General features: G+C 46.6%; 1 protein-coding gene across 2 annotated transcripts in view; it reads right to left on the bottom strand.

The window, feature by feature from the left end:
* Usp43 (ubiquitin specific peptidase 43) overlaps nt 1–26,366 on the bottom strand; it is a 66,032-nt gene that overhangs the window by 6,253 nt on the left and 33,413 nt on the right. The window contains exons 8-14 of one of the 2 annotated variants that reach the window (XM_005349832.3): nt 26,077–26,188; nt 21,283–21,386; nt 19,186–19,263; nt 18,279–18,405; nt 17,842–18,190; nt 11,539–11,697; nt 9,123–9,287 (exon numbers count right to left, since the gene is read on the bottom strand). In XM_005349832.3, coding sequence (XP_005349889.1) covers nt 9,123–9,287; nt 11,539–11,697; nt 17,842–18,190; nt 18,279–18,405; nt 19,186–19,263; nt 21,283–21,386; nt 26,077–26,188 — 1,094 coding nt within the window. The remainder of the gene's footprint in view (nt 1–9,122; nt 9,288–11,538; nt 11,698–17,841; nt 18,191–18,278; nt 18,406–19,185; nt 19,264–21,282; nt 21,387–26,076; nt 26,189–26,366) is intronic. The other variant, XM_005349833.3, reaches the window with a different exon arrangement.

Genomic DNA, 26,366 nt, shown 5'->3' with positions numbered 1-26,366 from the left:
GACCAGAGCTGGGGCACAGGAGAAAGGGGCATGCGCTAGAGGAGACCAGAGCTGGGGCACAGGAGAAAGGGGCATGCGCTAGAGGCATCCAGAACTGGGACACAGGAGGAAAGGGGCATGCGCTAGAGGCATCCAGCCCAGCACCAGAGCCCCAGTCCTTATTTGGAGATCTCTGTCTCCATTTTCCAATGTCAAAAACAACTTCAGCGCTCCTTGTTCCTAGATAGACTGTTCATTTTGTGTTTATGCCTCTTGATGGCCTGGCAACCACTTCTGTAAGAACAAGGCCGACTCCAAACTTCCCTGGGTCCCTTAGAAGCTGAGGCAGCAGTATACAGATGAGCCAGGCTACTCATCTTCCTCTGAGACTGATCCAGGTGGATAAAGTTGGGCGAGAGAAGGGCTGGATGTGACACCACCAACCCTTGGGAGCCAAAGTCAACATCTCTTCTTCACCCCCCAAATTATTCCAAACTAGAGAGGGAAAGAGCAGAGCCTTGTGGGCAGAAACAGAAAAAAGTGCAGGGACCAACTGGGTGTGGTGACTCAGACCTACAGTTCCATCCCTCAGGAAGTTCAGAGATTATACATCCCTGACCAACCTGGCTCTGGAGTGAGAGTCTGCCCCCAAATAGAAAGGACAACAAAGAGGGCCCAGCAGCAGAGCATGAAAAACAACACCAAGCAAAACAAAAACAAAACCAAGAAAGCAGCTCCTAATGAAGCCTAGCAGAGCAATCAATGACCTTGAGGGAGGGAAAAAGGGCATCAGGGGTTGAAAAGTGTGACCCACAGGAATGAAAGCCCAAGGGACAAATTGGAGGCTTGTAGCATGGGACCACATCCCCAGGCCGTAGGGTCACCCCTCCAGCCCATGGGGCCAGCCCTCCAGCCCACAGGTGTTGAGACTCATGTGAGCCAGGAGAAAGAAAACAGGGAAGAATCATCTCTCACCGCAGCAGGTGTGTCTAACCGCAGCCTGTACCTGTCCCAGGACAGATATGAATATGACCCAACACATTTGTAGGTGAAAACTGTCACAAAGTTTAAAGATTGGACACTTCTACACACAGAACAAAATGGCAAAAACCACAAGGGGAGTGAGGGGCCAGGAGCCACAACAAACAACCAGAGGAATCTGAAGGCAAGAGACACAATAAATGAAGGGAAACACAAGACAACGTCCCAAGGAAAGGCTTGAGTGTGTAGAACGAAAGGCACCTGATGGCCGGGTGGGGCTGAATACCCAGGCCTGTGCTAGAATTTCTCAACTCCAAGGTCAAAGAGAGAATCTTAAAAACTTCCAGCCAGAAGGAACAGGAGACACTCACGTGAAAAAGAACAGTCTGGGTTTCTCACCTGCCGCCCAGGGGCAAGGAGAGCGTGGGAAATCAGCAAAGACGAAAGTCAAGAATTGCAACCGCAGAGCCCCAGGCCCGCCAGGCTGCCACCCACTGGGGCAAAAGGAAGAATTTCTGGCTGAGCAAGGATTTAGAGCTGGCATGCCTAAAGGGCTAACAAACACCGGCAGAGCAGAGATCTCAGGGCAGAGGGCAGATAAGACAAACACAAAAGCCCGGTGCATCTCAGCACCTGCATTCCATCAACTGTTCTCCCTCCACAAGACGGCCAGGCAGTCTCAGAAGGTCATCTTAAGTCAGGGTGCATGGGACAGGAATTCTAGCAGTCCTCTGAGAGTGTCCATCTGAAGTGAGGGAGGAGAGTACTTCCCCAACAGAGCAGAGGCGTAAAGGGTTTCAAAGCTCTCCCTGTGGGAGGAAAGTCAGTGGGGAGGGGGCCGCGGAAGCACAACTCTGGTAATTGGAGTAAAGAGTGAAGGCAATGAAGAAACAGAATGCCGGGCAGGAAACAGCTGGTTTCTAAGAGCCTCCTAATGGCAGGGAAATGTGATTGATTGCAAACGGCGAGAAAGGAGACAGTAACAAGGGGAGAAGAAAGGCAGAATCTGCAAATTAATTAGAAAAGGAAGCGAACAGCAACCAAGTCAACCAAGATGAGGGAGCAGGAAAGGAAGAAAACCAGCAAGGAACATTGTATCACAACACTGCACTCTGTTCCCTCCCTCCCAGTGGACTGATTGTGCATGGGGCTCAGCAGCACAGTGTGGCCTAGTATTCATGAGGTCCTGGATTTTACCTCCCAGCACAGCACTGAAAACAACAACAAAAAAGTGGTTCTTTATTTTTACCTTAAAAGGGGGAAGGGCCAGGAGCTAAAGGGTCAGTAATTAAGTCTGCTCATGCAAAGGACCAGGGTTTGATCCCCAACAGTCACATGACAGCCAACCATCATCTAATCCCAGGGGATATAACGCCCTCTTCTGGCACCTAGTGGTAATGCATACATGTATACATACACATGTGCAAACAAAATACTAATATACATAATTAAAATAAATAAATATTTTTAAAACAGCAATCTATTTGCCAAAAGCCACTTAAAATGAACTAAAAAAGAAAGTAAAAAAAAAAGGGCGGAAGCAAATATTAGACAAGTGTGGACAAAAAGAAGAGACAAATTATCAATGTGGAGTCTATGGTTAAAACCAGAGAGCAATAAAGAACAATCACAATGATAAAAGGCACACTTCATAAAAAGATCCAATAGTCACGAACTTTCAGACACCTACTAACAAACAGCTCACAACATAAGGTAACAATTATAAACATTTACAGAATACATGGTCAAAGCCCACCTCCGCAGAAGACCTCAATGGATTTCCTGCATAGTCAGAGGTGAGTTTAAAGCCGGACTCTGGATCATACTGGTAAACCCAGCACTTGGGAGATGGTAGCAGGAGGATCAGAAATCAGGATTTAAAAAAAAAAAATCCTTGGCTTAGTAGTGAGTTCAAGACCAGCCTAGGCTATAATACTTTGACAAAGCAAAACAATAACGAAAAGAGATGCATTTAAAGACAGAGGGGGGCTGAATAAAGCACTCGGTACTTAATATCGCATATGTCACAAAGCACTCGAGCCCTCGGAAAGACTACATCTAATTTATATGTACACAGAGCTTATAAAATAACAAAATGGTCTTTACCACAAAAGAAGATAATTTGTGAAAAGCTCATTCTTGGATCACAATTTGTCAAATTATAAACAAAGAATAAAAAGGTGACCACACAGTCCTGAATACTTGAGACTCCTAGATACCATCAAAAAGGGAATGTAAGCTGAAACAAAACACTGTCTGGAAAATCTGGAAAGAAAGAAGACATACTGAAGCCTCTGACGCCCAAGAAAAGCCACAGAGGACATTACCAGCAGGAGAACTTGTCCTGACAAGTTGGGGAACCTAAGCCCCAGGGCCCTTTATTCACAAGGGTCTCTGGGAAGAACTTCTTGGTTTTTTTTTTTTCATAGTCGCATCTTCCAGTTATTATAAAATTAAAGTGTTTTTATATTCCCTCAGCTGAACAGCACCTCCTTCACCCCCCCCCCCCCCCCCGCGCCAAATTCTGTTAGTTATAAACCCTGTAACACTCTTGTCTTAGTCAGGGTCACTACTGCATGATAAACACCACGATCAAAGCCAGTCGGGGAGGACAGGTTTATTTGCCTCACACTTCCATATCCATAGGCCATCAGTGAAGGAAGTCAGGAGAGGAACTCTAATAGGGCAGGAATCTGGAGGCAGGAGCTGATGCAGGGGCCACAGAGGGGTGCTGCTTCCTGGCTTGCTCCTTCCTCATGGCTTGCTCAGCCTGCTTTCTCAGAGCATTTGGAACCTCCAACCCCGGGATGAACCCGACCCCATCAATCACTAATGAAGAAAATGCCCTACAGGCTTGCCTGCTTTCAGCCTGATCTTCTGGAGGCATTTTCCCAATCGAGGTTCCCTCTTTTCTGATGTCCACAGTTTGTGTCAAGTTGACACAGAACTAGCCAGGACACTGACCCACTCCTTTAGGTGTAAAGTGTCATCCCAGCATCCCACACCCAGACTCCCGGAAGGATGACATTCCTAGGCCATCTGTGTTTCTCACAGATGGCTGCTGACATGTAAGCTCTGTGGGAACTGAGAAAGGATGTAAAGTCATTCCTCGGAGTCCATGGAGGATCGGCTCCTGCAGATGCTCAGCTCCTTGGAGGCTCAAATCTCATAGAAGTGTGGTATTTGTGCGAAACAGACACACACCCTCCTGTGCATCCTACACTCCTGTACATTCCATGATTATTTACCAACAGGACCATTTCCGGGCACTGAAGGACACTTGGCATCCTTGCCCCCTGTTAGGACTCACCCTCATTAATTTTGAAAGATTAAAAAAGTCTCTCTCGTAGAAGAGAGAGGACTGACTCCCTGGAGTCAGATTTTGACTCTCTCTCTAGATTTTGCTCCTGCTCGGATTTGACGATAAGACTAGATTTCACAACCATTCCAGAGCTTCTAGAACAAGTTTTAAAACTTCATCCCTATTTTATCCAAACTACGAGAGGGAAAGCTCCATTAGATAGCAAGGCTCTTCCAACATCCAAGCAGAAGAAGCCTGGATGCGAAGTTGTCGGGAGGCACATGCCTCAGAGGACAGTTGGAGGAGCCTGGGGCACAGCTGTCACCCCGGCAATGCTGCTGTCTGCTCCACAGCATCTTAGGGCCATGTCTGCCACTTCTCTGAAAAGCTGCATCACTCTTTGGAGCTGCCTCCTCATGGAAGGGTGTCCAAAACATTTCCCCTTGGGAGAGAGGCGGCCCACGGTGCCGTGCCTTTCGAAAGAGCTGGGATGAGTGGATGACTTATCACGAGCAGAACCAGCAGGAATGCGCAGGCTGGAAGAGCCTCTCTCTTGTTTACAGGCACTCTCCCAAAGGTGCAGCCGGGACAGTGTAAGAAAATAAGAAATACCTACCTGGCGAAAGCAAGCCAGAACCCACTGCATTCAATTCAGTCCCATGGGAGTGAACTCTAAGGACTTGGACAAGTTCACGTTACACGCACACACACACACACACGCAAACGCACATGCACACGCACGCACACGCACACACACACACACACACTCCTGCAGCATTCCATCTGATGGTGAAATGGTGGAAGCCACAAATGCCAAATGAGGGGGAGTAAACTCACGAGCTATGACTCATAAACTACAAACCAGAGGGCAGCTTGAAGACTTCATCATCACTAATATCTCCTGGAACTCTGGGAGGTGCCAGGGACTGTGCTGGGTTCTCAGCAACAACGACTAAAGTACATGGAAAGAAGCAGCTGGCGAGTGGGCACATATACTGTGGCCCAGCAATTCCACCCCTAGGTATAGACTCAACGGAAACACAGGCATGTGCACAGCAGAAGACATGAGCTCGTGTCTATCCCTTATCCAGAGTGGTTGGGACCAGAAGTGTGGAAGGCTTCAAATCTCTTCAGATGTTGGAATAGGTAGAATATGGTGGTTTCCTAGAGATAGAACCCACGTCTAAACACAAAACTCTCATGCATCAAGTATACTTCATGCATGAGAGTAAAGGCGACTTTATGTAATATTCCTAATAATTAGTGTACAAGATAAGATTTCATGGTGTAAAATTTTCAACTGATAGTGGCATCATATTGGTAAGAACTTTTATATTCTCAAGCACTTGGGGTTTTCAGATTAAGCACACTCATCGGATAGCATTGATGATAACTCCAAACTGGAGACAGTGCCTAAATCTGGCACAGTAGAATAAAAAGTGACTTATCCGAACAGTGTGGGAAATACTGACGAGGGAGATAGTGCCATCTGCCAAGGAGCAGACGCCATCCAGAGACAACCCACCATGTGGGCTCCACGAAGAAAGTGCATGGACTTACAAAGAATCCACCGGTCTCTCAGAAACTGAAAACCTGTACTCATTCAAGATACTTTGAGAAGCAGGCCAGATTTCTCCGGGGCTGGCTCTACACCAGGCTCTACAGCAATGTCTACTCGACAGCGAATGTACAGAAGGCAGAAGTTGATCCCTTTAGCTCACCCTGCACACTCTTTCCTAATGCCTGTCTTTGCTCTTAGTCTCCTCTTCTCACACACATGAGCTAACTTCTGCACAGAGAACTCTGCATCCATGAGTTGATTTTATTTACTAGTAAAAAAAAATAAAAGAGAAGGACAACCCACTGCTACGTACGCCAGAGGCACCTCACAAGAACAGGATAAACAAAATTAGCCAAACCAAAAGTCTGCACGCCATATGGCTTCACAGGTAAAATTCATCTTTGCAAACATACATTTTTAAACATAAACCAGACTGATGATAGCCTGCTCCAAACTCTCCAATAGCTACTCACTGTGCAGGGAATAAAGTCCAACGGGTGTGTCACAGTTGGCCCCTGTCCATCTTTTACTTAACACAGTAAAACTAACATGGCATAGATCCTGGGAGAGTGGGAAGCAGTGAGTGAGACAGGTATGAGGAAGGAGAATTCCAGAACCAGTCACCTTTCTGCCTGCCTGCCTGCCTTCCTTCCTCCCTCCCTCCTTCTTTCCCTCCCTCCCTCCCTCCCTCCCTCCCTCCCTCCTTCCTTCCTTCCTTCCTTTGTGGTGGTAGGCAAGTGCTCTGCCTCTGAGCCACACCTCCAACACAGAACTCTCTATGTCTTAATCTAGCACATGAATATGTCCGCGTTATGATAATTCATCAGATGTGCACACATGACTAGTGTACATATTTATTAGTAGTACATTAGTTAAACTATCTGCATGCTTTATAGAATATGCACTGCCAATGTATATGCTCATACATGACAAAGTGCATCCCAAGCATACATCTTAATGACACAAACAAAAATGTTATCTTAATGTTTCTATAGCTGTGATATTTATAGTTATAAAACATTTCTACTATGATTTTTATATTATAACCTAAATTGGGAACTAAATAAAATATAAAAATTTATTTATTTGTTTGTTTGTTTTGAGGCAGGATTTCTCTGTGTAGCCCTGGGTGCCCAGACTCACTCTGTAGACCAGGCTGGCCTTGACCTCACTGAGATCCACTGCCTCTGTCTCCCAAGTGCTGGGATTAAAGGTGTGAGCCACCACGCCCCACTGGAAATTTAAATATTTGGCCACTGTTCTTTGCCGAAGGAAACACACCTACACAGTTACACACACCCATATACAGAGAGACACAGCCACCCACACACTGAGTTCTTGTTTTAGGACTGGTTTCTGTAACCATCCTGTCCCTGTTTTCCTGCAGTTTCTCCGTTAGGGAACACACCTGCCTGTGAGCGTGCTCTGCTAGCTCTCTTTTGGCCAAGGAAAAGCTCGCTCTGAGCCGAGCTTCCTGCACAGCTACTGGCCTTTCACCATGCCCCAAAATGACTTGTGTATGTGCAGTCATTTCCTGCACTGCAGCTGGGCTTCCATTTCTTCCCAGCCTCCCTCAGTCCTGAACACAGTTGGCCCTTTCCTTCTGAAGGAAGCTTCCAGCACCTGGGAATGACCTCTGCTGGCTTGCTCCCCCAGTCCTGGCTTCTCTTTCTCATTTCTCTGTCCACCTTCACTCAAGTCCAACTCAGTAGAGCTGCCAGCCTTGGTCTTGAATCTGCGTTCTTTTCTATCTCCATAATCTTCATGGGGAGCTGAGCCAGCCTGTGGCTTTCACTTTCACCTGTGTGCTGGTGGCTCTCTAGTCTCCAGCTCTAGTCCCTGTCGTTCCCATACTGCCTAAAGCATGTGGCTCCGTTCCAAACTGACCCTGCTCCTTCCCAACACTTTCCCATCCTACAGACAGTACAACCAGCCCCGTTGATAGTTATACCTTAAACAAAGGTCAAGGCATCCTGGATCATTTCCTTCTTTCCTTTACTGCTTTAACACCAGTAAACTCTGTTAGTTCTGTCCACAATCTGACCATCTTGTCCCCAACACATTCTTCCAAATCTTCAACCATAAACTATCTCCTCATGGGCGCATCACCTGACACACAAGCCCACCCCTGAGGACGAACTGATTCTTCATGCAGTAGACAGGCTATAGATATATAAACCCTAGACTGGAGAGATGGCTCAGTGGTTAAGGCAGTGGTTGCTCTTCTAGAGGACCTAGATGGTCTTCCCTAGGTGACCCACACTGTTTGTAACTTTAGTCCCAGGGGCTCTGACACCCTCTTCTAGTCTGGGGATACTGCACACCTGTGATACACAGACAAGCATGCAGGTGAAACACCCATAGACATAAAATAAACATAAAGGTAAACCATATTGACTGCTGCCCTGCTCCACATTCTCCTCACTAGCCATAGCACTTGAGGTGAAGTCCGAATGGCATACCAAAAGCTGTGCCATGCACTTCCCATCCTCCTCCTCCTCGCTCTGCTTGAAGGCTGTGGCTTCTGCTCCTCACACCATGCCATGTTCATCTTTCATAGCACCTGCGATGCACGTATTCCCAGCCTCCTGCACAGCATGAGTCCCCCGTCCCTGCTCAGGTCACTTCAATGTCACTTCACCCACTGTACCACACAGGGGTCTCTGTACCTCCCCTCCCTGGTTTCTGCTATCTCCTTCCCTGACTTTTTAGCTCTTTACCTCTGTCCCTGCTTTAAACCACACTGCTGCCTTAGTTTCCTGTCTGCCCCATGACATAGTAAGCTCTGTGCGAACAGAAGAGGGATGCAAAGTCGTTCCTCAGAGCCCATGGGTATCAGCTCCTGCAGATGCTCAGTGCCTTGGATGCTCAAATAGGGAGCTGAGAAAATGTTGCAGTGTTTGTACGTAACTGACACACACCCACCCGTGAGTTTTATACTCCTGTGCATTCCTGTGTGCTTAAAGTCACCACTCAGTTGTCCGTAATCCCTGATGCAGTGTGAATGTTGGGGGATGGTGGGAGAAAAGTCTGCACGTGTTTAGTCCAGGGACGACCTTTTTTCTATTTTCCATCAGTGGTTGATTGATTCTATTGATGTATAGCTTGTGGGTCAAAGGGGCCTACTGTGGGTGGAGGGTCGTGGATGGGTGGAGGGGAGGCAGGTGAACTTTAGGAAGACCCCAAGAGATGACACACTTCTTGTCAGGACCAGCTCTTTCTGTTCACAGCTAGGAGGTGCCAACACTTTCACAATGAAGACGCACAGGAAAAGAAAAGATAGCCAATCTAGCCACATACCCTTGTCCTGGAGGCAGACACCATTGGTGAAGACAGGAGAGTCAGGGACCCGGGCCACGGAGGGACAGGGGGCTGAGCTCCAGGACAGCAGGCTTCCTCTTGTGCTGTTGTTGTAGCTCCCGAGCCTCATGAGCCAATGATCAGACAAGGAGGAGCTGGTGGAGCCTGTAGAAGAAGCAGAGGAGAGAGTTGGACCTGGCGTGTCCCGGAGGAACCTGCAGGTAAAGGCAGAGTTCTTCCTCTACTGGGTTCCAGGCCAGTGCTAAGATTCCCAAGATGACCTCTATCCCTAAGCCCTGGACTAACAGAACAAGAGGGGAACCATAAAAACCAAAGTAGTTAGGCGGTGGTAGTGCACACCATTAATCCCAGCACTCAGGGTAGAGGCAGGTGGATCTCTGCAAGTTCAAGGCCAGCCTGGTCAACAAATTGAATTCCAGGACAGCCAGGGCTACACAGAGAAACCCTCCCTGTCTTGAAAAAAAAAAAGGCGGGGGCGGGGGTGGTAGCTGGCCAGAGAAGCCTGCAATGGGGCATCCTCAGAACCATGGTGTTTAGGTGAGACCTCATCATTTAGGTGTGACATCCTCAACTATGTTTAGAAGCCTGCAGTGACTTGGAACAACAGTGTTTAGTGAGCACAGGAAAGATGGTTCCTTGGTACATTCAAATGTTTTTCATGAAATTATTTGCCACCAAGTCTGGTTTCCTAAGTGTGATTATTTTTCTAGAGCCAGATTTCTAGGATTTTAGTAGTCACAGCAAAAGCCATAGTCAGAGTGATGGCATTTAGCCCCAGGACCCATGGCACCAGATCCTGTAGGACAACACACAGTGAACACACCCCAAGTTCAAGGGAGCCAAATCTTCATAAGGGGCATCAAGGTTAGCTTCCCTTTGGCCTTCTCTAATAGGTTTATTATTATTAAACTGCATATTACTTGAGGCTCTTACTGTGTATCCTAGGTTGGCCCCAAACTCATGATCCTCCTGTCTCAGCTTCCCCTGTGATGAGATTTAGGCATATGTCACCACGCCTGGATCTAAGTGTTTTTTTCTTCATTCAATATGATGCCTGCCTTTTAAAAATGGAAAGCAGGCTGTGTTAGTTTTGATTCAGACCTGGAGGACTCTTTATTTTCTCTGTCTATTTTTCAATAATGATTAGGAAAAAGATGTAGTTAGTGTGTGAGTATATGTGTGTTTATAGTGTGTGTGTTTGTGTGTGTGTGTGTGTGTGTGTGTGTGTGTGTGTGTAGAATGGAGGGAAGAAAAGGAGGGAAAAGAGGAAGGGAAGGAGGAAGGGGGTAAAGAGAAAGTATGAGAACATATGTGTGTGTAAATGTAACGGCGTAAACGAATGCAGACAGATTGTCTTATCCCTACATGTGAATGCAGTGTATACATGTGGTATATACACAAAAGTACATGCAGGTGTGAGTGTCTATAAATTCACAGAGGCCAGGGGAAGTCATTGGGTACCCTGATCCATCACTATCCTCCAGAAGAAGGGATTGGTACCCTGATCCACCACTCTCCTCCAGGGGAAACCATTGGGTACCCTGATCCATCACTCTCCTCCTTATCCCTTTGAGTAGAGTGAATTAGTGAACCTGGAGCTAGGCTGGCTCTCCACTGCTGACAGTGCTGGGGTCAGAGGAACATAGGTAGGCAAGACTAGATTTCTTTTTTAAAATAAATTCTCACACTTAACACAGCAAGCATTCTTACCCGAGGGGACATCTATTCAATCCTGATGAATATCTGTAATGCTCTTTTGTCCCCAAAATAAGGATGACTATTTTTCAGAGTGTGACAAATCACTTAAAAGTGTTACACATTTCTCCCCGTACTTCCAAACAATGTGGAGGCTCATAAATCACTTACCAGAGAACCACTAGGCAGGCACACTTTCTTGAAAGGCCCTGGCTCTTACCTGCCTCTCCCTTTCTAACGGTATTGACACAGGTTTACAAGGCCCACAGCTAATCACATGTGGCTCAGTGAGACTCCCACGTGCATCAGCCGCCCCAGATTGAAAAGGAATGTACTCTTTCCCCATTTCTTGATATGGTAACTGGCTGAGGAAACAGAGAACTCCCAATTTTCACACTGGCAGACAGAGCTTCCTTTTTTGGATCCTGGTCCACCTTCCTGGATACTCAAGTGAGCATTCCAGTTCCTTCAAAACACAAGCCACTCAGAGAGAGGGAGGGGAGCACCCATGCAGATGGGTGCCATAGCACATGTGTGGAGCTCAGAGGAAAACCTGCAGGAACAGGCTCCAAGGATCAAACTGAAGTTGCCAAGGCTTGGTGGTAAGCATCCTTACAACTGAGCCATCTCACTGGCCCAGAACATTTCAACTCTTCACGTGACCTCCAAACCCCATGCCCCTCTGAGCTGTGGCACACACCTCTCATGGAGCTGCTGGCTGACCATGGAGGGATGCTGTTCCGCTTTTGATAGAACAGGATGTAAGCCCCCCTGCTGTTGACCTCATCCTCTCGCAGGGGCTCCACCGTGCTGTCGTCGTAGCTGTACCACTGGCCATCCAGGGAGTTCCGGCAATAGGCTGCGAAAGTCCAAACCCCAAGTTCAATGCTTAGAGACCCAAGGCATGAGCAAAATTCAAAAATGGACATGCTTAAAGCTGGGTGACAAAAATACCCATTTTTAGCTAGAACTGATTTCTGGGAAACCAGAAGAAGACAGCAGTTTCACCGCTAGTAAGATCTTACTCGAGTGCTCACTGGAAAGTGAGCATTCACAATGCCATCTCATCAGGCACAGACACCTCTAACACAGAGTCTCACGTGACAAGGCTAGACAGTAATGTAACCCACTGCTCACCCATCTCTAAAAGGCCATGGAAGGGAAAATGGGACCCTAGTATACCTCTTCCCACCTAAGGACTGGAGTCCAACATTTACAGAAAGATGAACACCATTCCCGACTGCCTCCAACCAGCCACAGAGACCCTTCACCTGGCCCTCCAAGCTCAGTACACAGCACTCAAGCCCACTGGTCCTGAAGCTTACAGGACACAGGTGGCTACATCTGTCTTGTTCTTGTTGTTACCACCTTTAAAATGTTATTGAAAGGAAGGAAAAGGAAAAAAGGAAGGAAAGAAGGAAAGAAGGAAGGAAGGAAGGAAGGAAGGAAGGAAGGAAGGAAGGAAGGAAGGAAAGAGACAACCTTTCAAATTTACGGATTATGCAAACCCACAGGTCCCTCAGGCTCTAGCTTGCTGACCTTTGCACACATTGCAGCTAAACATCCAGGAGTTCATCTTTGTTCTTCTTTCCCCTCTTGCCACACCCCATCCAAAAGCCGTTCTTACTAAGGGAACTCCCAAACTATGTCTAGAAGACCATGTCAGTATCCAGTGTGAACTCTCTTGAGGCTCAGAAACCACCTCAGGCTGAAATTCTCGCTTGCATTGCTCCTCCAGTATCCACAGAACAGCCATTCTGAAAAGCACACTAGGAGATGTTTTTACTCCTCAACTTAAGGCCTGGAGCTGCCCACTGTGACACAGTAAAATGGTTCCTGAAACTCTTGGATGTTCCAAAGTGTCATTGTCTATGCTGGTGATCTGTGTGATGACTGTAGCCTCCAAGTGGCTTCAGGGTAGGGTCAGTCTTGAGGAGGCCAAGGAAGTAAAGGTTGGGACTTTGGGGCAATGAGAAGAGAAAAAGCCAAAGACCAGAAATAGAACCAAACACAAAAACATAGCCTCATGGAATTAGGTGGATCTTTCTATTAGTAATGGTCTTGTAGCAACTGGTACATGGGGTGTGTTGGGTGGGGGGGAGGGGGGACATCAAGAAACTTCAGAGCACAGACTTAAATGTGAAAATCTAAAACCTCAAAAGCCCCAGGAGACCACATAAAACAACCGCTTCATAGCCCTGCATGAAAAGGGCTTTCTAGTCATACCTCGAAATCCACAAGTCTTTAAAGAAATGATGGGCCATTTGGCTACCTAGAAAAACAAAATGTAAGCCTTCTGCAAGACAAGTGACCTAAGGCACTGTAGGCACAGTCTTACAAGGAGACCATTAACAACAGCCATGTGGGAAACAGTCAAGGATACGGGCGAGGCATTCACAGAGGAGGTGCACAAAGTTCTTCAGCAGGGGAGAGGCTAGAACTGAGGCGTCATTCGCTCATTTGACTGGCAAAACTCCAAAGGAGCAGCATTACTCGTAAGAGCCAGGACCCAGATACTACCTAGATGCCCCTCAACTGAAGAATGAATAAAGAAGATGTGGTCCATTAACACATTAGAACTAGGAAAAATCACCCTGAGTGAGGTAACCCAGACTCAGAAAGACAAACACGCTATGTCCTCACTCATAAGTGGATACTTGATGTAAAACAAAGGACAACCAGACTACATCCCACAGCCCCAGAGAAGCTAGGTCACAAGGAGGACCCTAAGAGGGAAGCATGGATCGCCCTGGGAAGGGGAAATAGATGAGATCTCCTGGGTAAACTGGGGGTGGGGGCATCAGAGAGGAGGGGATGGGGGATGGAACATGAGGGAACAGGAAGGTCATGCTGGAGGAAGGATGGAGTGGGAGAGCAGCGAAAGTGATATCTTGTTAGAGGGAGCCATTATGGGGTTAGGGAGAAACCTGGTACTAGGGAAATTCCCAGGAATCCACAAGCATGATCCATCTAAGACCCCTAGCAATAGTAGAGAGGGTGCCTGAATTGGCCTTTCCCTGTAGTCAGATTGGTGAATACTCTGTCATCATAGAGCCTTCATCCAGTAACTTATGGGGAGGGGGGGGAGGAGTCAAGATCATGATGGGGAAATCTACAGAGACAGCTGAACCAAGCTCATGGGAACTCACACATACCCTGACAGCTGTGGAGCCTGCATAGGCCTGAACAGGCCCTCTGCATGTGGGAGACAATTGTGTAGCCTGGTCTGTTTGAGGGTCCCCTAGCAGTGGGACCAGGATCTATTCCTGGTGCATGAGCTAGCTTTTTCGAGTCCATTCCCTTTGGTAGGATGCCAGGCTCAGCTTTGATGGAGGGGGAGGGGTTTGATCCTGCCCCCATTTAATGTACCAGACATTGTTGACTCTCCATGGGAGTCCTTAAGCTTTGGCAGGAGTGGGTGGGGGGTAGTTTGGGGAAGGTAGGAGGGAAAACTGTGGTTGGAATGTAAAATGAATAAAAAATACAAACAAACAAACTCCAAAGGTGTCTGTGCAGGATATGGTGAGTTCTCCTCCAGGGAAGCAAACACTCTCTCTCTCTCTCTCTCTCTCTCTCTCTCTCTCTCTCTCTCTCTCTCTCTCTCCCTTTCTCTCTCCCTCCCTCCGTCCCACTCTCCCTCTCTCCCTCAAAGGAAGGGTTTCTCTGAGTAGCCCTGGCTGTCCTGTAACTCACTCTGTAAACCAGGCTGGCCTCAAACTCATAGAGATCCATCTGCCTCTGCCTCCTGAGAGCTGGAATTAAAGATGTGGGCCACCACACCCAGCTTTACACTTTAAGTTTTAAAAATTTGTTTGTATGAGTACATGTAGACACACCCATACCACGGCACACACGTTGAGGTCAGATGACAACTTTAGGAAATCTTACCATATGGGCCCCAGGGATTGAACTCAGGTGCCTCTGAGCTATCTTAGCAGCCAGAAGCAAGCACTCTCTTACTGCTGGGAAGAGAACAAATTCCTACACGCCCAGTCTACAGGGTGGATTTACAGAAATTGTCAAAATGTAGATCCAGAGCAGGGGCCTTGTTCAATGTTAGGGTGCCTGCAGATCCAGAGTGGGGGCCTAGTTCAATGGTAGAGTATATGCAGACCCAGAGTGGGGGCCTTGTTCAATGGTAGGGAGCCTGCCTACAATGCTTGAGGCCCTGGTTTTGATATGCAAACACAAGCATACAAACACACCAGCTAGCTACTGCCTTTCTGAGATTTTGCCCTGTTGAAAGCTTGTCACATACTGGGCGGCGGTGGTGCACGCGTTTAATCCCAGCACTCAGATTGGTGGTGCACGCCTTTAATCCCAGAGACAGAGGCAGGCAGATCTCTGTGAATTCAAGGCCAGCCTGGTCTACAGAGTGAGTTCCAGGACAGCCCAGAGAAACCTTGTTTCAAAAAATAAAAAAAATAGAAAAATAATAATAATAATAAACCAAACCAGCTTGTCATATAGGAAATGACACATGTCAAAGAAGCAATACTGCAAAGCAGAAGAATGAGCAGTGTATGCCCTATCTTCTATATACCAGGATGGAAACTTCTAAGCTAGATTACTAAGTGAAAAAATCTAGCTGCAGAATTATATGTACAGTATTTAACTCTTGTGCTTAAAATGAGTGATAGAGTAAAACCTAAAAGTCTCTCTTTATGTTGTCAATTTTTAAAGATATTTTTTCAATTTTTAAAAATAAGTACAAGTAAAGAACTGAAGAGCAAGCACAGTGCCTCCTGAGTCCTGGTAAATGAAAAGACCCACATAAAGGGGCAGCCTGTGATATTCCAGGGCACCAGTGTGTGTAAAAGGACCTAAAAGCTTCCAGAAAGAATTAGATCCCAGACAAAGAAAAAGAAACTGGCTGACCCCATCTCCAAAGCAAGAGCCTATTCCTCACCTCCAATCTCTGTGGAGCATCCCTGTCCAAAGACGACGAGACAATCAACCTAGAACTTTTCTCCAACCAGGCTGCCAGTCAAGGGCAGCAGTCAAAGCATTTAAGATGTGCAGTGACTCAGAATGTCATACTTCCTAGGCCCTCTCTTAGGAAGCTAGAAGGTGTGCTCCTCAAAGTGAAGAAGTTGGTGATTGTCTGATATCCTGTATGGAGAACCTCCTACTGACATGTTACTAAACCAGCATAATTCGTAACTACATCCAAATATCTATTCTTGAACCCATACATAAGCTCCTCTCACCCCCCATCTACCAAACTTGTCTTTGCAAGAGACGGAGTATAGAAAACCACATACAATCAAGCTGTAGAGAACAAGTGACCACGTGGCACCCAGCCCCAATTGGCACATCTACAACACAACTCCTGCACTAAGGCTCAGGGAGCATCAAGGAAGAGGGGGTGGGAAGACTGTAACAGCCAGAGAAACAGAAAGTCTGCTGTGAGATTGTGTCTCCTGGAAATGTAAATGTCAGGGAACCTACACCCACGAAGTCTCAACCACATGGCTGCCTGAACAAGAACAAGACCAATAGACAGGATAACACGGAGGAAGTAACTCATAGGGCCCCAACCCTAGACAAAGAACTACAAGCAACTAAGAAAAGCTGAGAGCAGAAAAAATAGTCTTTCCTAGGGAACATCTCGTCCTGTTGGTTATCTAATGCCAAGTTGTCAGACCTGAAATCATATATATACTTAACATTATCTAGACTAAGTACGTTGCATTTACGTGTTTAGGAATGTATGTGTACATGCACACACACACAAAGAAAAAGAAAGAATGAATTTGAGAGAGCAAGGCAGGGGTACATGAGAGAGGTTGGGAAAACTAAAAGGAAGGGGACAAGTAGTATAATGATATTTTAATTTCAAAATAGTAAAAATAATTTTTAAAAAAATCCCAGGTGAGCCAGGCGGGTGGTGGCACACGCTTTTAATACCAGCACTCGGGAGGCAGAGGCAGGCAGGATCCCTGTGAGTTCGAGGCCAGCCTGGTCTACAAGAGCTAGTTCCAGGACAGGACAGGAACCAAAAAGCTACAGAGAAACCCTGTCTCGAAAAAAAAAAAAAATCCCAGGTGAATACAGCAGAAAGGATGCCTCTCCAAATGCATATACACATGGGTCTCACGGGATCTGTGCTGCAGCAGAAACAGACTGGGGACCTAACCACAGGGTCCTCCAGACAGAAACTGGCGGCCCCTTCACCTGGTGCAGGACAGCTGTGAAGAATGGGTGCGGTGGCAGAGCAGAGCAATGCAAAAGTCACCTGATGTCCACTGAAACCTTCTATGTGCAGTCAAGACCCATCCTTCAACCCTTCTCTGTTCGCCCACAAGGTCCTCGTCTCTCTTTTCCTCCCCGAGGGCACTGTACCAGCAGAGTGTGCACGCCGTCAGAGAGCACATCCCACACCTCTCATGAGGCTCACAGGATCAGACTGCACAACTGTGTACCCACTGAACACTGAACTGCTGCTGCCAACAGCTCTCCTATAGACTTCTGTGACCTCTAAGATAAGTCAAAGGAATGGCATTGGTTAAGAAGTGGTCAGTCATGCTAACTCTGTGAATACTTACAGGGACAACTTTAAGCCACTGAGAGAAGCACTCGGCAGTTTGTTTCTCTCTCTGTATGTCTACTGCTTCTAAATTCCCCAGGTGAATAGAAATGAAAAGCACCCCACAGAGTACAGGGATGCAGAACCTGGAGAGTAAGACTGTGTTGAATTATAAATGAAGGCAGGCACCATGTCTTGGCTCTGGTACTTACCCTCCCATATCTGCTGTGCCTGAAAATACGAGTAGTTACCAACTCCAGTGCAACCATCATCCTGAGTCAACACCAGCTTCCCAGGGGACTAGGCACTGTCTCCCCCCCCCCCCCGTGTGCAGTGGGGGACAAACCAACCACAGTAAATGGGAAGAGTGCTAGCCTTCAAGAAGCACCAGTTCTGGGGACATCTTGAGGCTCTGGCTACAGCCAACTCACACAGCTATGGCTGCTGCATGCAGAGAGGCATGGCAAGGCTCACCTGTGTAATGCCCACCTTGCAGACTGCCATGGTGGTTGCAGACAGCATACAAGTCGTAGAGGAAGTCCATGGGGTAGGTGGTGGGGAAGCAGATCGGCTGCTTCCAGGAGGACCAGGTTCCAGTCCCTGCCTTAGAGTTGGTGCTCCTTCGTGCGACATGGGGAGCCATGTTGAGCCCAGACAGTGGGAACTTCACCAGCGTGGAGAGCTTGTTCCTTCTCTCCCCGACCTGACAGAACCGCTTCAGATGGATGATCAGGATGTCAGGCAGGGTCCACAGGCTCAGCTTTACCACACCCTGCTGGAGGACTTGGCAGTGGGGGCACTTCCATGCATCGTCCTGGGCTAGCTGCAAAGGAAGCCATCAGGACTGTAAGGCCACCACAGTGCACAACCAACCCACCACAAGGCAGCCAGCCCGTCTCCCAGGGCGGGACCTGCTCCTCCTTGGTATAGGACTGAAAACATTCATCCAGGGTACAGCTGGGCTGCTGGTGTGCCTGCTGCTGCCGCCACACACTCTCTGCATCCTGGACCCGCTCCTCCTGGAGACTGCCAAACAGGCTGGATGGAAGGAGAAGGCACAGCATTCAGAGCTCTCCCTCCCAGAAGGACCTCACTGTCTCCACACAGAGAAACCAGGCCGGGCACCGGACAGGCAAAGCTACCCTCTCCGTGGGTTCCTGAAACCTCCTGCACCCCTAACTTTGCAGCTAACTCTTAGAGAATCACCTGTCTCTCCTACCAGCTCCCCAAAGGACCAAGTTCTAGGCTCACCCAACTTAGCACTAGTCATAGTACCTGATGGATTGAAACAAGTCCTCTTACAAAGTCTGGCTGGTGTGCTGAGGTGCTGTGAGAGGCAGCCAAGCAGAGTGATGAGCCTGGATTCAAGTCAGTCAGCCTGGCTTCAAACCCCAGCTCTGTGTGTATGAGCTATGTGACTTGTGCATCACCTAACCTCTGTGCATCTCAGTTTCAACCTTCAGGCAATGGTAGTGATAAATTCACAGTCCTTCCCCATAGGGTGTGATGAAGATGAAGCCAAGAGCTCATGGGAAATAAGTGTTCTGAGCAATGCATGGCCCAGGCTGAGGGTTACATGAGGGTTACTACTCCTAACACCCCACCGGTCCCCATCACGATCACCCACTGTGATCATGTGCCCACTGTGGTTATTTATAGAGGCAGTTCTAAGTTCTCTCAGAGGAATGGGATCCATCATACTAAAGGTGTGTATGCAGGATCTTACACACTAACTAGGGGACACTGCATCCAGGAAAGGTTTGTGGGTAGAGTCATGCCCTAGCCCAGCTCCATAGGAGTAAAATTCCATTAACTCACCGCTCCATGACAGAGCTATCCCACTCCACGGCCAGCTTGACATGAGGAGGGCCTCCTGGCTTCCTGAGGTGCAAAGCCCTGAGGAGAGAATGAGGAAACCTGTCAGAAACAGAGCTTCCTTCCCACAGTTCTCAGGGCTCAGCAGTCAGCTTCCCCATGCCTCTCTGGAGAAATGTTCCAGACAAAAACACCCCAAACTGACTAAAAACCACACTGAAGGGTTCTAAGTCTGCTGAAGGCTTTAGTTCTTGGCTACCCCTTATAACGCTCTCTACTGATCCTCCCTGGAAGTGGGAGCTCCATGCAGAAGCTGCGTCCTTCTAGGTATTAGGACACAGTTAACTGTTCCACTGAAGGCCCAGCTGTCTTTTCGGTGTTTACAGGGAAGTTACACATTGCAAGGTTTGAATAGGAAATGTCTCCCACAGCTGCTAACATTGTTCTTTAAAAGGGAAGCTTAGATGGAGTAGGTCACTGGGGGATGGGTCTCTGGGTGTATCTCATCTCTGATTTCTTCCTGTATCTCTTCTGTTTCCAGCCAAACATGAGTTAAAAAAAGATTCTCAAGTATACAATGCTCTGCCTCACCACAGGCTCCAGAACAACAGAGCCAGCCACGATGGACTGAAACCATGAGACAGAGTCCATCTTTCCTTCCCTCAAGGTCTTCCTGTCAGGTACTGGCTCACAGCAGCACCAAGTCAAAAGAACACCCTGATGAGCTTTGTGCACACAAAGCCAATACTGATGGCACCCCAGGAGAACTAACACCCGCCCCCAACAACAGTGCAAAAGGATCCCTACAAACCCACCCACACCACCCAAAGGCTTCCAAAGCCTCACTGTGTTGACAATCTCAGTGAGTCAAACGACAGCCCCTCCCACCTACTGGGGCTCCACCCATTTCAGAAAAAGCAGGAGAAATGAAGGAATAAAGTGGAGAGTAGAAGTTATACCCTGAATCAAGAAGAGCAGGCACAAGTAGTCGCTGAGTACCCAAAATACTGTTTAGGATTTGTGACAAGACTGTCACCAAGATGATTCAATAGGAAGTTCCGGACTCACTTAATAAGACACAGAGTGAGAGGAGACTGCGCACTCGGTAAGAGCGGACATACAGAGGACAATTTCCGTCCCTTATTTTCAATAGATTTTGCATTGCTTTGAGCTCCTGCTCTCAAGTACTTAGGTGCTTCCTCTCAAGTTTCTGTCATGGCCTGGTAACAACTCGCTATAGGTTGGTTCCAGCCTGCAGAGTGCATGTTGAGGAATGTTAACTGTCATCTCCACCACCGAATGCCATGGGCCCTTCTTCCCTAGGGCTTCCTTTTCCTGTCAGACCAAAGCAGGTCCTGGCTGACATGGATGGCTCCTCTCTCCCTAACTTAGCAGCTAAGGAGGGTAGGAATAAAGGATGCTGGAGAGCCTTCTGGTCCATCTCAACATTCTAGACTCAGCACCTCAAGCTGATCCAGCAGGAAACCAGAGACCCTTACTATGGCCTATGGGAATGTCAGCAAAGGTATCAGATTACTGGTGGAGAGCAAAATCAGCCCGTGGATACTGTACCAGCCCTGAAGATGTACAGACGGGGCTGCACTGTGACAAGCTGTTGAACGGACATGTGGAGCATCGTGAAACCAGAAGCACAGGGCAGTGCCACAGTGGCTTTATCCCCCAGCTGTAGTCCACAACCTTTTACAGTTTAGGACCCACGGTCCAGCTGTCGCGTTCTCACCCACCTCAGAGAGGACACTCATTCCCACTGGGGTCCATAGTATGACCTAAACACATGATTATGGTGCATCTGTTAGACCGATTGGGTGTAAACTCAGGCTTCTCCATTGACCCGCTGTGTCAGTACGAGCAAGTTAATCTCTGGTAATCTCATTGCTCCCTCATCTCTCAGTGGCCATTGTTGGACATGGGGTTAAAAAAGAAAAATAAAGGAGAAAGACATGTCTAAGGACCCAACGAGGTGGCTAGAACTAGAGAGGAACTGATATAGAGCGGCTAGTATTGTTAGTAACTTTGCTGCTCTGTAGACTTCTTGGGTAAGCCTAGCTCAGTAGGAACATGAGCCATCCCTTCCCTTACCTGTCAACTGCCCAGTGACAGAGGGGCCGGCTGTCCTGTGGAGATAAGTAGCTGCAGGCCAAGGAGAGCCCCACAACCCGGATGGAGAACAGAGTCCCCAGGTCCTGCCATGACAAAACCAGAAGGCGACAGTTCATCACATAGTCCCTGGGCTGAGCAACTGACTCTGTGACACGCAAATTAATCAAAAGGGCAAGCACTTTTTTTCCTGGAGTATTTTGAATATTCTCTTAATAGCTGGTATTTAAAATAGAGAGCTACAGAGGCTTCATTGCTTTGAAGATTCAGTCTCTTAATACAATGATCTAATGCCATGCTCGCTATACTGAATGCAACCCCTCGCACAATGAACACAGCATACACAGAAACAAGTGTTTAACTGGAGCAGATACCAATACAGTAAGTGGAAAGTAAAGTCCATTCGTAATTAATTATTGGTATGTAGTTTAACCTTCTTTATGGACATGGTTATCATCACCACGATGAGACAGTTGTGCAAAAACAAGTTCATATATACATGCTATGATATTCTAGCAGTTCTGAAATTGAAGCAAGTCTTAATGTAAGATATGTTTATATTATAGATGCCTCAAAAAAAAGTCAGTGGAACAAATATGTTGGTTCAAAAGTAGCCAGAGGATCTGAATACAAGCTTCTCCAAACATGCAGATAACAAAAGCACAATAGAAGATGGTTACTACCATTTGTAGATAGGAAATGAGAACCAATGAACCAAGACCACAATGAGCTGTCATTTAAACCCACCATAACAACTGAATTTCTATCTATAGTCTAATTTTAAAAGAAGAGAGGAATATGTGTTGGGGAGGATGTGGAGAAATCAGAACCCACATACACGGCTGGTGAGAAAAGATAAAACAGTACTGTGGCAATCGACTCTAAGTTTCTCACAAGGTTGTACCCACAGCTACCATCTCATCCATTAGCTTTACTCCTAAAAGACTAAACACAGGGGACTTCAAAGATGTTTGGATAATCATGGTCACAACATTGTTTCCTAGAGTCAAAAGATGGGAACACCTCACATATTGGTAACAGATAAATGGATAAATGAAATGCGGTAGATAGGCACAACTCAATTTCACCCAGATTCTAAAATGAAGGAGTAGGATGGAAAGGTAGCTTGGTGGTAGAGCACATTCTAAGCAGACTCGGGGTCTGACAGACAAGTCATGCCCTTGCACACACACACTTGCACTTGCACACACACACACACACACACACTTACACAGAAAGCATAATATGACAAGGAAAGAAGTAAGAAACTTAGCACCTATGTGCTAGTGATTCATCACGCTTATCTTTAGCCCGAGCTTCTAAGCTTGAAAGAGCTTCACTGTGCCCAAGGCCTCAGGGTCCATCTCAGGTACCCTGGGGTCCATCTCGGCACCATCTGGCGGGAAATCTAGCATATGCCGCGGGTATTCCACTATTAAATGGGTACAGAGCTTTTGCAGGAGGATTGTTTAAAAAGCTGAAAGTATGGAAGTAATAGTTACACAGCATGGCAAATGCAATTAACATTTACTTATGAATGGTTAAGTTCTATATCTTGCCAAAAAAAATCAGTGTAGTTCATTCAAATAAAGGAAATATAGTTTTTAAAGCTGTCACTCAAGAACTTGGCTACAATGAGAAAACACTAAAATCTCCTTCTAATTAAAGCCGATGACAGATATCTGAAAATCACGGGGAAGGTTGGATTCTGTCTAGCAAGAGATGAGGAGGAACGCATTATTACTCCAGGAAAGAGTAACGGCCAGCACTTCAGAAGACCAAGAGGTCCAAAACACATTGAGGCAACTGTGAGGGGCTCCTGTGGCTATGGCAGCAGCCATGTGCTGGCCAGGGGATAAACCATGCTGTCGAGGGTCGCTCTGTTTAGATGTCACCTGTTCGTCTTCCCGTGTTTATTTTCACTGAAACTTCGTCTATACGGCAGCCAATTAGGAGGGAGGGTCTTGTGAGAGGCCCTTCGGTTACTGGGGCATCCTCAAAAGAGACTTTAGTTCTCCAACTCCCCCATCCCATGCTACACTTGAGATGTTTTGTTCCATATATGTTCCTGCCACAGCATGTCACCCCCTGTCATTCTCATGGCACCTGAATCCATGGAAGTGCTGTGACTCTGAATCCCCAACACTCTAAGGTCTATGAGCCTTTCTTCTTCCTGAGCCAGTTTCTGTGGAGTTAAATGCAGGGATATAACACTGACCAGCACAAGGGCCTAGGCCAATGGTTTTCAACCTGTGGGTCATGACCCCTTTGATGTTGAATGACCCTTTCACAGGGGTCACCTAAGACCATCTCATATCAGATATTTACATTTTGTAACAATTTTGTAATAGTCACAAAATTACAGTTATAAAGTAGCAATGAAAATAATGTTATGGTTGGGGCCACCACACATGAGAAACTGTATTAAGGGGTCACAGCATTAAAAATGTTGAGAACCAGTGGTCTAGACAGAGAACTTCAAGGGAATTTGCCCAGCTCCTGGACTATAGTCAAAAGACAAAACAAAACCCCTCATGTACCCACCAACAATAAATGTACAATTACAATGTATGGTCAATCCACGGTTTTCTATAGCTTTGACAAGAGCAAATCAATGGCTGGAGCCTGCTAACCTCAGGGGCTTTGATTCAGGTTGGCCATGGAAGGGTGTACACTTTCTAAGAATGTTCCCTTCAGTCTGGGAGAAAGAGTTGTCCTTTGTCACTGCTGTGTGCACAGGGAGGCCATCCATTAGACAGAGCCCAAGATCTATGTGGAGGCAGCCAACCCCGCATAAAGAAACAGTGCTGCGCTCACACCCGAGTTTACATGGAGACCATAAAAAGATGTTTCTGCAGTGATAAGTCTTTTTTCCATAATTTATGCAAATGAATTCTCTCAGCAAATGGCTCGTTTTTGTAAGGAACACTTTCCTGTCCTCTATTCTAGGCTAAACAGATTAGTCTTCGAGCCTTCAATGTATGACTACGCTTAATCTCTTCAGCTCCGTTTTGAGAACTCTGAATAAATTCTTTTCAAATTATTGCCTCGCAGAGCCAATCTTCAATACAGTATTAAAAGGATTAAGGACGGGGGCTGGAGAGATGGCTCACTGATTAAGAGCAGTTGCTGCCCTTGCATAGGATCTAGATTCAATTCCCAGCACCCACATGAGACAGCTCACAACTACCTGGAACTCCAGTGCAGGGGATAGGATTCCCTCTTCTGGCCTCCAGACACAGCGCACATGTGTGGTGTACATACAGATAAGGAGGCACACACATATACATAAAAAAATAAATCAGAAAATTTTAAAACGGAGTATGGATTAAGTAGGAGGGCTATCCTGAGAGCGTAAGCATTCTGAGCACGTGATTCCTGGAGCAGGTCATGCCCAGCTGCACATTTACTAACAAGGAAAAGAACCCGGGGCTGGGCTGAGGCTGGATGCACTTGAATTCGGCTAGCCTCACAGATGGCTTGATTAGTTTCTAACATTGAAAGACTGTAGGGCACAGAAGCAAAAGTATATGCATGTGACATACAAGGAGCAAGGGTAGCTGGGTAAGGGGGAGACATCTGGAATCAATGCCCACATGAAAGTGGTTTCACCCCCTTTCAACAATCCCTGTGCACAGTCTGGGGGATAGCTGTCACTATTACTAGAGAGTCTGACCTACTTGTAGAGAAGCTAGCTTCTAATTCCGGCTCTGTGGTATAAGGAACAAAATCCTTTAGACATAAAAGTTTGGACAAATATAGTGAAGGTCTTTAATAAGTTGTTCTTTGGTATAAACCCTAAATCAAATGTATGGGGCTGTCTTTGAGAGAAAGAAATAGCAATGTGGCAGATTATCTATGAAATAATTTGGTATAACCCATTAAAAGGCTCTTATTACACAGTTTCTCAAACAAGATTTTCAAGACTACGGATGCAACCCTGAAAGTTCCAACACCTTCCCTGCCAGAGCAGTTCATGACACAGAAGCGAAAAACCAATGCTTTTATGGCAAAAGTCAGCGAATTTTTAAGCTTTTAAATTTTTTGGAGCAAAATAAGAAATTATTTTTCCTTGAATTTTTAAACTCGGTTTCTTAAAACAAAATTATTTTCTCATCTAGATCTTCACTCGTGAACATCATCATCAACAACCATTCATTTTCCACAGAAATTACATGTCAAGGGGCTCAGCAGGCAAAGGCATCGCTTCCAAGCCTAACAACCTGAGTTCAATACCTTCCAGACCCACAGGTAGAAAAAGAGAAACAAGAGTCCTACGATACCCACATGGGCATCACGGCACAAACAAGCGCACAAACACACACAATAAATAAATAAATAATAAATAAATAAAATTTTAATTTTTAAAATAAAAACAAATGAAAAAAAGAAATTCTATCTCAAGCCAGGTGTAATTTGTGCCTGTAACCTCAGCCCTCGAGGAAGTTGAGGCAGGAGGACTGTCGCAAATTCAAGGTCAACCTGGACAGCAGAGTAAGACCTTGTCTCAAGAAAGAAGGTTGGGGAGAAGAGAAGAAAATTTTAACAATTATCTTCAAATTTTGATCTATATGAGTAAGCTACAACTAGTGAAAACTATAGAAAGCCATAAATACATGAAGCTGAGAATAACAACGCAAATGCTGCTCTTTATTTCAGTGAATGTTGTGAAAGTGTCTCCTAATGTGAGAGATGAAAACATCAGAAGTCACACATCCTTGCGCGCACACACACACACACACACACACACACACTTTCTTGAACTCACACACAGACCTGTGCAGGGACTTCACTCCTCATGAGGCACCGAACCTTGCTGAGAATACACTGTTGTAGCTGGGCCCAGGATATGGTTCTGTCTTCCCGTATCAGGAACGGTGGCCCAAACCTGAAAATGCAAGGAAGGAAGTACTAAGTTATTTCTGCAGAGGAAAATTCAACAAGAGTCATGTATGTTTGCTTCGCTCTGGTTCCTCTCCAATGGATTAGTGAACAGTTAGGAGCCAAGGCCTACATGGAGTTGCCAGTTGCTTATATATTACACACATAAGCTGCTGCCTTGCAGA

This window comes from Microtus ochrogaster, chromosome 7 (genome assembly GCF_000317375.1).
Source record: "Microtus ochrogaster isolate Prairie Vole_2 chromosome 7, MicOch1.0, whole genome shotgun sequence".
NCBI classification, from domain to species: domain Eukaryota; kingdom Metazoa; phylum Chordata; class Mammalia; order Rodentia; family Cricetidae; genus Microtus; species Microtus ochrogaster.
The sequence above is the reverse complement of the archived record's forward strand: the minus strand, read 5'-3'. Positions and strand labels throughout refer to the sequence as shown.